This window comes from Drosophila novamexicana, unplaced genomic scaffold, assembly GCF_003285875.2.
Source record: "Drosophila novamexicana strain 15010-1031.04,08,12 unplaced genomic scaffold, DnovRS2.1 tig00000008-arrow-pilon, whole genome shotgun sequence".
NCBI classification, from domain to species: domain Eukaryota; kingdom Metazoa; phylum Arthropoda; class Insecta; order Diptera; family Drosophilidae; genus Drosophila; species Drosophila novamexicana.
The window spans coordinates 5,810,462-5,823,369 of NW_020824765.1; the positions used below are offsets into that span (position 1 = coordinate 5,810,462).

Here is a 12,908-nt window from a genome sequence, read left to right on the forward strand (position 1 = left end):
CTCCAGCGGCGGCAGTGCGAACGAGACGCCGATATTACGCCTTAACGAAGACCGAACACAAAGCAAAGCAGAAAACCGAAGCGAACAGGCCCAAGAGTTTATAAATCAATTTTTTGTGTATGCAAGAGCTGTGCAATTCATACCGCAAATAAGGTATTTTTTCGGTGTAATGCAAGTGCGCATTTCATTATAGAATGCATATATATATACCAGTGCAACAAAATGAATATAATTTAATTTGAACTGTTTGGGGTTATTTAGTTACTGATATACCAAAAAAAAAAAAAGTGGCTCCATGATATGCGTTGGCGGTGGCGGCGGCGGCGGCAGCTGCTGGCTTGGCAATTCGAGTATGACAAAGCTTAATGATATGAGCAAAATGTGACGAAAATTATTATTCATCGCTCATCTTAAAGCAAATATGAATTGGAGAGCATTTACAACAAAAGGGATGATCATATTGAAGTCTAAAACGTTCTTTTTGCGAGAGCAACAACCCCCTCGTGTCATTGTCAGACGTCGATCACGTTCCGCTGCCCGCACCGCATCCTCCCCTGTTACCTGTTTTGCGAATACACACGCCCGCCTCGATGGCGTTGCTGCTATTATTGCTTTTGTACTCTACTCGCTTTATCCTTCCGTTCGTCTTCATTTCGGTTTCGTTTGTTATTCTGAAATTCTCAACGTTTTATGGTGCGTTCCACTTCGTGCGTGGTGCGTGCGTGTGCCATCTTTGCGCGTCTGCTTGTGTGCATGTGTGCGTATGTGTATGTGTATGTGTTTGTGTTTGTGTTTGTTCACGTTCTCTCATTATTCCATTCTCTTTGATTAAATGTACATTGAACTCAGCTGGGCCATCTAGTTAGCTTCGTTTTTCTTTCTTTTTGTTTTTTGCCATTTTGACCTGATGCTTCGTCTGCTTTGCTACCTTCCCATTTCTTTTTTGGCCCTATGAGCGTATGACACTTGTTAGTTTTTTTTTCTTTTTGAGTGATGCTTCATTCTTGCCGTTTGACAACACTGAAAAATAAAACAAAGAAATACAACTTAACGGAAAATTGCTTGCATCTTATTTCCGTAAGAGTGCACCGCTCTAACAAGTGTCTTGCACATCGCCCCAATAACTAACAAGTGTCATTCCACTATTATAGAAAATTACAGTTAAATAGGCCTTAGAATAAATAGTAGGCATCGCTTTCGCTACCAATTTGCCAAGACGCCAGTTTTGTTCAAGTTGTTGTTTTAAAGAGAAATCTTGTGTGATATTTATCCAAATCAAAGTCTAATTTTCAATTTCCTGGCATTTTTGCACTTATTGCAGCTAATTTGTATATACAGTGTACATAGAGATGAGCACACAACAAACTCGTTCGGGGGGCGGCGGCGGCCGCACTCAGAAAAAATCAAATTCCGCTCACATTGGCGGTGGCGGTGGCAACAATGATACCGGTGCTATCACACATGGCGCAGCGGTACATAAGAAAGCCGATGCGAACAAGACAGAAAAACCCGAGAAGGCCCAACCAAAGGCCACCACGGAACAGTTGCGCATTGCCCAGATAACCAATAGCACCACAGAGGATCCGCAGATCAATGAAAAGGTCACCCTATTGCTAACAATGACCCAACGTTCCGAGGAGGAAGTCTGCTGCGCCTTGAATGAGTGCGATTATGATCTGGAGGCGGCGGCCAATTTCTTGATTGAGATTCTACCACAGGTGCGTTAGAACAAACGTCGCGTGTATCCAGCTTGTAAACTGTTTGATAATCAATTTTACAGGGCGCCTTTGCCAAGTACGAGAAAAAACGCAAGAATAAGACTGCAAATGCAGTTGCGGATGGCGCCGGCGGGGATGCCGATTGGGCAGATGGCAACGCAAATGCGGACAGGCGCGAAAAGTCGCGCAATCGCAGCGCCAATCGCGGTGGACGCGGCGGCACCGACAGTCGCGGCTGTAAGTTAATAATTACTTAAATTTGATTATATATTAATTGCAATGAATCTTCTACAGGGCGCGGCAGAGAGGCCCGTGAGAATGACCGCAACATGCGCGAATCTCGTGGCGGCGATCGCGGTGAAGATCGCGCCAATGACAACTATCGTGGTCAGCGTAATGGCGGGCGCGGCGGTCCTGGCGGCGGCGCCGGTGGTGGCGGTCGCGACGGTGTACGGGGCGGCGGTTTTATGTCACGCCCCGGACGCGGCGGTGGTCGCATGGGCGGTCGCAGTGGCGGGCCGCGCGGTGATCGCGGCTACGGCTTACGCAACAATGCCAACAATGAGGATCACCACGAGGTTGAGCTCTGGGACAACACCATAGCGCAAAATGCCGAGAAACAGCAACAGCAGCAGTCGCACGACGACGCCTGGGGCGACTGGAACAACGAGGAGTACGAGGGCTCGCTCAAGGACAGCAAAGTCTTTACACCGAGCAATCTCAACTCGCAGACGGCGGCCAGCGTGGTAAGCGGTGGCGGTGCGGCGGTTACAGCCGCTGAGTTATCAGCACCGCCAGGCCTGGAACATCATCATCTGGGCGGAGGTGTAGCACAAGGATCTCATCTGAGTGCGCTGGTTGGCAGCAGCGAGGACAGCGGTAGCTCGGCGCCAGCGCCAGTCGCCAGCATTTCCGGCACATCAGCGGCGACGCCGATGATGCAGTACAGCGCAGCGGTCAGTAATCCGCCTCCACAGCTGCAGTCGGTGGTAAGCACACCGAGCAGCGTTGCGGGCGGTGGTGCGAGCGTTGCGCTGAATTCCTCACCCTATGTCGCCAATGCTGCCGCCGATACATTCTCGAGCGCTGCCTCCGCGGCTGCCACGTTAGTGCAGCAGGCCCAGCAACAGGCGCAGCAGCTTCAACAGCAACAGCAGACGCCACTGAAGCCATCGGCCACACTTTCAGCGGAACAATCTCAGTATTTCAACTCGCTGACGTCGCAGGGCGCCAGCCCGACAGCCGCTGCAGCGGCAGCGGCAGCTGTGCAGCCCTCAATGGCGGCCGTTTATGGCAGCCAAAGCAGCGGCTCAACGGCTCAGTATTCGAGCACGTATGCGAATGTGTTCGCCTCGGCGCCCGGCTCCAGCATGGGCACGCCCAACAGCAACAGTGAACAGTCGCAACAGCCGCAGGTGCGGCGGGCACGCGTCAAATTGCCGCCACCCTCGAAGATACCCGCCAGTGCAGTTGAAATGCCCGGTGATAATGCCCTGAACAATATTGGCTACTTGGATGTGCAATTCGGTGCCATGGACTTTGGCACAGACGACAGCTTCGATGCGCTACCAGAGAAGTTCAATGCGGGCGTCAGTATCGACGGGCAGCAGCAGCAGCAACAGCAGCAGGATGACTACCAGACCAAGTCACAGCAGCAGCAGGCAGCGCTCTCCGCCGGGCTACAGAACGCGCAAATTGTGAGTAGAGTCTCGAAACATATGCTTCTCTCTCGAGGGAAATAGCAAATAATTCATGCATATATTCCAATCAGTTGCAGGGTGATGCTTTAAGTGCGGGCGGCTATGCGACGCGGTCGACGGTGCAGCAGCAGAGCGGCAATGCGCTGGATCAGCTGACCAAGAGCGATCCGTACGGACAGGCGGGCAGTGGCAACAATGGCGCGACGCCATATCAGAATGCGTATCAGAACAGCGCCGCCAGCAAGGCGAACAGTGCCTATCAGACGTCTGCAGGCGTGCAGGGCTACAATAGCTCCAGCTATGCAAACGTTCAGTCCTCGGTGGCGAACAGCTACCAGCCCTCTAGCTATGCCAGCTATCAGGCCAATGCAGTCAATTCCTATCAGCAGCAGCAACAGCAGGCGGCTGGCAATGCGCAGAACGCGACGGGCAGCGTTGGCGGCAGCGGTGCGGCAACACAAAACATTCCGATCAGCGGTAGCGGCGGTCAAAACAGCTCCAGGTAAAGCCTCATCCTCATCCAAACCAGCTTGTGTTTATGCGTTTTATGCGTTTATCTTGTTGCTCCTCAAAATCTAACTCGTAACTCGATATGATTATCCAAATGCAGTTCTAATATTTGATTTATCAATGTTTTTGTTTTCGTTTTTTGTTAACTTTTTTCTTCTCTTTTAACTCCACTGCCCACCGCCCTGCCCTGCTCCGCTCCGCTCCTCCACAATTTAACCCACATTGCCAAATAACAGCGCGAATGCGAGCTCCGCCTATCTCACATCGGGTTATTCGACACCACAAAGTGCTTACCAGTCCAGCCAGAGCGTCTATGGCAATACTGGTCTCTCCAACAGCAGCGGGTATGTATGGGCTTTTTAACTTTCCAGTCAACCATTGTGCCATATATAACCCGTAGAGCACCCAGCATCTCATCCGCTTGAAATTGTATTACAATTGCATGTTGAATTTTTGCTAAAATATCATTAGTTGGATATTAGATTTTAGCTTAGAAATAATATTCAAAAAAACAAATTATATGGGTCTAAGCTGCTGATGTGATAGATACTAGGGTAATAACAAATGTGATTGAGTATGGAAGTGAACCCTAAAATCGTCCGAATATATCTAGTGCAATAATTGACGTGCTTCAGACTTTAGACATTAGTCATAGTCAAATAATCAAAAGACATTGAACAATTAATCATCAATACGTGTACAAATAAAGGTGTTGATAAAGCTTTTCTTGAAGCTATCAATATATTTACAACGATATAAAGCAAGTTCTTTGAATGTGCAGATACTCTAAACATTTTGTATATATTTAATTTAATAGAGTTGAGCTGGGTAAGAACACAGGCGCGACATGTAGAATAACAGTTGTTTAACATGGAGCAGATATGTTATTTAGAGCACTTCACTGTTATTTAACAGTCGAATTACTTTTCTTGATTAAATTTGTACTAAAATCAGTTCTTAAGATCCTTTAGGTCTATATCCAAAATGAAATCCATACTAACCTCTACTATATATATATATATATATCAATATATATATGTTGATTCCTTTGTTTCCGTTTGTTTTGTTTAATACCCTTGCTGTGTGGCACATTGGCAGGTTTGCTGGCAGCGCAAGCAACTCGTCCTCGCAGTATGGTAACTTTAGTGCTAGTGCCAAGCTTAAGGATGCCGCGGCAGCCGGAGCTGCAACGCATTATGACAGGTGAGAGATTAGGCACGCCAAATTGCACGCTATAACTAATTACTAATCGAATGTATGTCTAATTTGTGGGAGATGAACTAAATTCTTGTTTCTTTCGGACAGTGTCTCCACGAGCAGCGGCGTGAGCAGCAGCAGTGCCAGCACTGGCAACGGTGCGGCGGGCGTGGTCAGCGGTGCGACAGGTGCTAATCAGGCGGTCGTTTCCAATAGTGAGTACCAGAATGAGAACAATCCACAAGTGGAACATATGCTTAATCCGTGTCCTCTTTACGCTTACAGCCAACAACAACGTGAGCGGCAGCAGTTCGGCCAGCAGCGTTGCGGCTGGTGGCAACAACAGCAACAGCAGCAATGTGGTGGCAGTTAGCAGCCAGGGCGGCAGCTCGATAGCGGGCGTAAGTGTAAGCGGCGGTGTTGGTGGCGGTGTTGTCGGCGGCAGTGCGTCCAGCGTCGGTAGCGGCGGCGTCGTTGGCGTCGGCGTTGGCGTGGGCGTTGGCAGTGGCAACAATGCCGGCTCTGTCCAGGCCGTTGCACAAACATCGGCGGGCACCGCAGCGGTGCTGGCCTCGCTGACCAACAAGAACAGCAGCAGCAGTAACAGCAGCGGCAGCGGTAATGGCGGCACCGGCGGCGTCGGCGCTACAACCGGCGGCAGCGTCGGCGCAGGCGGCAGCAGCAGCTCAACTGGTGCTGGTGGTGCTGGTAGTGGTGGTGGCAGCGGCGGCGGCAGCAGCGGCTTGGTGCCCACCAACATCCAAATGGTTAGTCAATATATTCAGACTGGATTGCCATACTATCAGCAACCAGTTTATTCCTACGAGGAATTACAAATGATGCAACAGAGAGTGCCACATGTGGTGAGTTCATGGAGAAAAGCAAAATGCAAACAAAATAAAATTAATTAAAAAAAAAAAATCCAATACCAATACCAAATACCTACAACAATTCAATGCAACCAAAATCAAATTTGTATGAAGCAAAACATATTCAAAATTCCATTTGCTCTCATTTATCAATATCTCAATATCAATATCAATACATATCGAATCGTATCAGATATATATAATGCTAATGGCACTTTTTGCACGTTGCAGCCGTTTTTCACCTTCACAATGTTTTTCTCAAACAACGTGTGCATTACATTTTCCCCATGTATTAACAATTTTCGCCAAACACGTTGTCTGTGTCTGTGTGTGTGTGTGTGTGCATAAGTGTATATACTTCCACGCGTGTGTGTGTGTGTGTGTGTGTTTTGTCTCTATTTGTATATATTTCATTGAAGACGAATTCTTGCACTCTATTGTTATTGTAAAATCACATAATGAACATTTAGTAGAAAAAAAATGGTTTACCATATTCCGCTTCCAATCCAATCCTTGCATAAAAAAGAGTCACTTTTTTTTTCAAACAAATTATTTGCAAAGTAAAAAAACGTAAACATAAACAATCAAAAATTGGCATTTAAAAATTCTTACGCTCATTAACAAGAAAGAAATATTTCAATTTCGTTCCGCTTTTTCCAGCGGAATTGAGATTCAACTATTTCCACCGCATCCTCTCTCCACTCCACGCTCATTCAAAAAAAAAAAAAAAAACAAATATATAAACAATCATTATTATATTTTTTTAACCAATTTGCTTGTTTCGTTCCATTCTTTTTTATTTTATATATGTTTTTTTTTTGTTTTATGGCACTTGACATTTAACTTCATTTTGTTTTGTGTATATTTCATTTCCATTTCGGTCGCAGTCGTGCCAACTGTCGAAAGTTTCCATTTAAACAATTCGTAAAGCCCTGGCAACGCTGTGCCTAAACCATAATCGCAGCTTATCTCATAACATTCGCTGCCGAATGCGCCTTGACACTTGTTTATCGCTAATTGGGCTTATTTTTAAATTGCAGCAAGGGTATTACGATCTGAACTACACGCCCACCAGCCTGGGCGCCGGACGCGACAATCTGGGCTCAGTGGCATACTCAACCATGACTGATGGACGCTTCGCGCGCACCGACAATAACTCCAGTCCTGTTAGTAATGTAAGTGTTACGCTGCTGCGGATACAATTAAACAGAAACTACCCAACAAATATTCCAGAGAATAGACTATAAAGGTAGCTGGACGAGTTTTCAACTCCAATGTGCCAAAGCTTATGAGTTATAGGTAGATTATATTTCAACAAGTATGTATGCGATTAAGGAATGCAATCTCCCCAAGAATAGACTGCAAAGGTAGTTAGACGAGCTTTGAACTCCATGAGTTCACAAAAGTATCTAAGCAATTAAGATGTAGGTCAGAAATAAAATAGATAGAACATAATTTTCCGCAAGAAAGTGCAATTAGAAAATCGTAGAACAGGCTCAAAAGGCAAAAGTAGAATTTTAAACATGTGTAGCCTTAAGTCTAACCCTCGTATTCAATAGCTTAGACCTGAAGGTAGCTTTCTAAAGTCATAAAAAGATGTGAATAACTTAAGAATTTGGTATACAAATGTACCCGAGCTATGTTTTGCAGTCCTTGTAAAAAGCTAGCAATATTCTTAAAATAAGCATGATATGCAATATGTTACAAGTGATATATAATATGCTTCCATTTAACGTGAGCATTAAATCTCATCTTGAGTTTATCAACTAAATGAGTGTACTTCTATTGCAGGTGTCTAGCACAATGTCGCAACAAGCTGGCTCCAGTGCGCCCATGCTGAATGTTCCTTATGCATATTTCTATGGTGGCAATGTAATGCCCGGCGGTTTCCAATATGGCACGCCAGCCATCTATCCAGTAAGTCGCTGGAATTATAACATAACATTAAACCTAAATTAATTGTGCTTAATGGGATTTTCAGCAACAAATACCGGCTGCCAATACCGCATCCGGTGGCCAGTTCCCAAAGCCTTCGTATAGCGCGGGCTACGGCTCGACAAGTTATGATACGCTCTCACAAACCACTCAGGATTATAGCAAGGGCGGCTACTCGTCCAGCGTGAATCAGCAGAGTAAAACCCAAACGGTTTCCAATCAGCCGCAGGCGGGCACCGGCTCCGATCTGACCTCATCCATGTACGGCAAGGGTCACGTGGCGCTAAACAAGGTCAATGTGCGTATCAATCAGTTTGCAAATGCATAGAAATATATATAATATCTACATCTATTTGTGCAGTCGTATGAGAAGCAGAGTTTCCACTCGGGCACACCGCCGCCATTCAACATGGCCAATACGCAGACAGCTGGCGGCACCTCGGCCCAGCCGTATGGCATGTATCTGCCGATGCCAGCGGCCGGACATCACAATATGATACATCCGCCTATCCATCAGGTAGAGTACAATTCCGAACAGCAGTTTTTATTAAATCAAGAACAAAACATTCAAGTCGCGTACGAGAATGAGCAAATGTGGCATCAGAACCAACATAATAATCATGACTATGCAATGTCGGGACACAATCAGCAAGATAATAGCAACTATATACAAGACGATCTCAGTGGCATATCGTTTTTCGCTGAGTGAAGCAATTGTGATAAACTGAATATCCAATTCGAATCGAATGAAGCAACATTATTTAGCAACATTTTAGCAAAATTAACAATCTACACACACGCATTTTACACACACTCGCACTAATATCACACACACATACACACACACCTTCTCTCTGTCATATATTTATTGTTTATTAACTAACGACACTTGAAACTCATGATAATGCATGTTATTTGCGGGCCATTTAACATTCCTAATCAAAATTTTCAATTAGTTTTACATATAGTTTATTGTTTCGTTTTTAGTTTTTGTTTTTACACGTAGTACTTGTTTTATTTTATGTTGTTGTTGCTGTTGTTAAACCTCAAAACTCATATTAACATATTCAATCTGAAAAAAAAAAAAACAAAAATACCTACAAATTCACTTGGCACATTGCGCACTATTCTTTTTAGCATTAACCCAATTTGGTTTAAGTTTTATTTCATTCACAAATAAAGGCTGCAAATCGCGAACCAGTTGAGCAGAAACTAAACCATAAAAACTAAACTGCACAGAAAAAAGAATATTCTGAACCATGTTAAGAACTGTGATATAGTTTAATTATCGCAAGCTTTAAAGCATAATTTGGCTCATATTCGAAGAATAACATGGAGTACTGTGATGTGGTTCAGTTTCCAAGCCTTATAGAGAACTGTGATATGTTTCATTCGCGAGCTTAAATTCGCAAACCTCGTAATGTATCACACTAAGAACTGTGATAGTAAACAATTGATCAAATCTTCCTTACGCACAATAATCAGCTTTCGGTTCGTGGTGTTTTGTAGCCTTAATTAACCCGTTTTAATTTGTAGCATTTGTTTTAAACGTAGCTAACAAAAATACATTTTCATGCATTTTGTTTTGTTCACAGAGCTAGGCTCATTTTGCTTTTCGCGGGAATATTTTTGCGCTCTCTTGCTGCCCCTAGTTAGTTAGTTCAAGTTATTTAGTTAGTTAGTTAAACTTCACACACTCGCACACCTTTTCTCTTAGTGAGCTTAATTTCATCTAGTTCTGGAGTTATGCGCTATGGGATCTGCAGCCAAGTGCAAGAAAACCAAATAATAAATTGTGAAATGCATGAAACTGTTCGATTGTTTGACTTTTTTCTTTATAATTTCTTTTGATTTTTTTATTGGGACAACATTAGATGGACGGCAGGATTCATAGCTCATCCCGCCGGGTAAGTTTTCCTTTGTTGTTGTATCAAGTGAATAAAACCAAAACCAAAACAAAACAAAAGCAAAAATAACAATTTAATAAATCGTAATCGTTTTTCGTTTCTTTGTTAACTATCAAATGTGTTTCTATCTGTATGTATGTAAAAAAAAAAAAACTAACACCTCTCACGCACGCACACGCACATAATAATAGCTCGCATATCTAAAACTAATATCTAGTAAAAATAGTAATAACATCTAGTTGGCTTTTTGACATTATTTTGACAAATTGTTGCTGAAAAGAAAACAACAAAAATGAGAAGGAAAACAAGGGCTAAACCAAATATTATTCATGCATATCACACAGCAGTGTCCATTAACGTGTATACATACATATATATATAATAATATATGTATATATAATCAATAACTATATATGTCTTATGCTCTATATATATGTAAATATATAGATCGTTAATGCTGCTAACACCTCACACTTATATATTTGTATGTATATGAAAGCTGGCTTTAACCAAGGAGCCAAAACATAAACATAAATATTTATATAAATATATAAATATATATATATGAAATACCTTATGTATTTGTTTATTTAATATTAAAACTAATTTCAACTTTTGCAGGACTCGAACAGCGCTGGCCAGCGCCAACAGTCGAGCAGCCAGTCAAAGTCGGCTGGCAAACCGAGCTACCCGACCTCATACTGGACCGGACAGAACTAGCTTCCGGAGAAGACCATTTGGCGGCCACTGCAAATAACGCTGCAGTCGAGCGCCGGCCGAGCAGGCGAATTTTATAGCCTACGCACCAACACAGCAGCAACAACAGCAACAGCAGCAGCAACAACAACAACAACACCCATTCACATTACTAACAATAATATCAGTCAGAGAACGTTGCCTGTAACAGATGCGAGTTCAATAACAACAGCAACTAAAGCGACAGCAGCAGCAATTGCAACAAATCAGTTACTAATGCTTGTCAAGGAGAAGCAACAACAACAACAACAACAACAGCAGCAACAACAACAACAGCAACAACAACATCAGCAGCAGCATAAAAAATCTGAGGAATATCCAATAAGCGAAACGTTGAGCGAGGAGCATTCATCAGAGGATAACGATGATTATCATATATATGAAGATGAGAGATCGTATTTTACTTAATAAGAAATGTTTTTACTACGAACGCGTTGAGCTCGCCTCCTCCCTCACTCTCACCCGCCCATCTCCGCTATGGAACATTGTCGAAGTGCAGATCTATGCATCTTTATAAAGTATACCAAGTACAGCCACTCAGCCCCGCCCCCCTCACATAACATACCATATAAAAACACACACACACAATCACACTCGCATACAGAATGCAACAACCAAAATACACACACACACACAAACGCATACATAACACGTACAGCCAACAACATCTGCATATATAAACTATACCAAGTACCATTTTTCACATTGCATACAAATAATTTACAAAGATAAAAGATAACAATTATTAAATATTAAAGGCGTAAAACGATTTAACAGATTTATAAGCGTAAGATGAAACAAATACAAAAACAAAAACAAAAACAAACAAAACGTAAAAGTGAATGAAAGAAAAACAAACAACAAACAAAAATTAATTATTGTAATCGGTTTAAACTTATGTGTATTGTATAATTATAACCTTAATATTTAAATTAAATACAAGAAAAGAAGATAAAAGATACGATTAAATCCAAACAAATGCAAAAAAAAAACCAGTCCAAGACTTTTATTGTGCGCTGCCGAAGTCAGCTCAGGCAACATAGAGAGAGAGGTATATATATTCACAAGATCTGAAAGCTATCAATGAAACTTGACAGAGGTGAGATGTACAGCGCAGTCGGATGAATCAGATATATATTCATATACGTATAGCTCTTATAGGAACTATGAGTAGAAAGTTAAGGAAATTCTTTATTCCTGCTAAACTTATCTTTGCTTCTAGAAATAAGCAGGATCTAAACAATATCGCCCTACTATATTATATATGATGCTCGCAAAGAAGCAATCGACATGGCATGCAAGGTTATTTCAGCTATGTCAGCCCGCAGATCTCGGCTCTTTCTATTTGCCAATAGTTTAAATCTTTATTGCGACGTTTACAGACTAAAATGCATATATTTATATATACGAGTAAATACGAAAGAGTACAAAGCATTAACAATTACTGGCTATGGAGGAGTTTATTGAAATCCGCATAGGCCGATTCCAGATCGAAGAGAAATTGTCGCACTTGGGCCTCGGTCAGCTCATCGGATGCCTGCATTTCGTTCAGTGTGCCCAGCCATTTGTCCACCTTTTGCTTGGCGTCAAAGTCCTTGGGTATCAGCGACAGACGATTCATGTTGTCATCCAAATCTTTGACATCCGGCTGCAGTGCATCCATTGTGTTGATCTGCAGACGCAGCTTGTCCATAATGGTAATGAATAGCGATACGATTTCGGCAATGCATTTGGATGTGTTGCCCTTGTCGTCGCGTATGGTAATGGGTCGATCTTCACGAATGCGTTCCAATGCCGCCGGACAGTCGAGGCGAAACTTTTTCACGAATGTGTCCACGGTGGGAAACTCTTCGCATTGCACCTGTTTGAATGCGATTTTGTATTGGACGAGGTGCTTGGAGCACGCCGCTGTATATTCCTGCGGGGTAATGCAGTCCCGAATGTACGCCTTTTCCAGCTGCTGTATTGTGTTTATAATCGCATATAAATCGGCCATGTTATCGTATTTCTCACGTTCGCGAGCATTGCGAAACAGTTTCACCTCCTCGTAGAGCTCGGGGCTGTGCTCCTGCATTTTATTACTTCTGTTTTTTGTTTTCTACAAATGCGAAAATTAGCTCAGATGACGAAGAGCGATAGAATTCATTGTCAACAAAAGCGATAGAAATGTGCTATCGATAACTCGCAGGGATTCATTTTGTCTGTGTTATCGCCAGAACAATTGATTGTGGCGCGCAAGTCAATCGCAATTTGAAAAGCTGAAAGTCAAAACATAATTTATATCTAGCAGCTGGTTACGTACAAATCAATATTTTA

At 43.0% G+C, this 12,908-nt stretch overlaps 2 protein-coding genes across 7 annotated transcripts; one reads left to right on the forward strand and one right to left on the reverse strand.

Annotated features, from left to right (window-relative positions):
- The first annotated feature begins 1,229 nt into the window (after positions 1-1,229).
- LOC115764841 (protein lingerer) lies at positions 1,230-11,583 on the forward strand. Of its 6 annotated transcripts, XM_030708099.1 has the most exons (14): positions 1,231-1,718; positions 1,781-1,955; positions 2,013-3,415; positions 3,490-3,920; positions 4,165-4,272; positions 5,027-5,131; positions 5,234-5,340; positions 5,411-5,988; positions 7,035-7,169; positions 7,786-7,911; positions 7,976-8,227; positions 8,291-8,446; positions 9,804-9,836; positions 10,458-11,583. In XM_030708099.1, exons 1-14 carry the CDS (start codon positions 1,350-1,352, stop codon positions 10,554-10,556), a joined length of 4,077 nt encoding a protein of 1,358 aa, XP_030563959.1. In that variant the 5' UTR covers positions 1,231-1,349; the 3' UTR covers positions 10,557-11,583. The 6 variants fall into 6 exon arrangements, with proteins under 6 accessions (XP_030563988.1, XP_030563959.1, XP_030563970.1 ...); XM_030708128.1 differs by lacking the exon at positions 9,804-9,836 and having other exon boundaries at positions 1,230-1,718; positions 5,411-5,892; XM_030708110.1 differs by lacking the exon at positions 9,804-9,836.
- A 361-nt stretch (positions 11,584-11,944) lies between these two features.
- On the reverse strand, positions 11,945-12,727 carry LOC115764868 (vacuolar protein sorting-associated protein 28 homolog). Its single transcript, XM_030708147.1, has one exon. It carries the CDS (start codon positions 12,664-12,666, stop codon positions 12,034-12,036), a length of 633 nt encoding a protein of 210 aa, XP_030564007.1. The 5' UTR covers positions 12,667-12,727; the 3' UTR covers positions 11,945-12,033.
- Between the last annotated feature and the right edge of the window lie 181 nt (positions 12,728-12,908).

What these genes read in the sequence shown, in the direction of transcription:
- LOC115764841 (XM_030708093.1), top strand. Translation starts at nt 1,350, where the DNA reads ATGAGCACACAACAAACTCGTTCGGGGGGCGGCGGCGGCCGCACTCAG. An exon ending in TGATTGAGATTCTACCACAG is followed by an intron (nt 1,719 to 1,780) that starts GTGCGTTAGAAC and finishes TCAATTTTACAG; the next exon opens with GGCGCCTTTGCCAAGTACGA. An exon ending in ACTCCAGTCCTGTTAGTAAT is followed by an intron (nt 7,170 to 7,785) that starts GTAAGTGTTACG and finishes CTTCTATTGCAG; the next exon opens with GTGTCTAGCACAATGTCGCA.
- LOC115764868 (XM_030708147.1), bottom strand. Translation starts at nt 12,666, where the DNA reads ATGCAGGAGCACAGCCCCGAGCTCTACGAGGAGGTGAAACTGTTTCGC.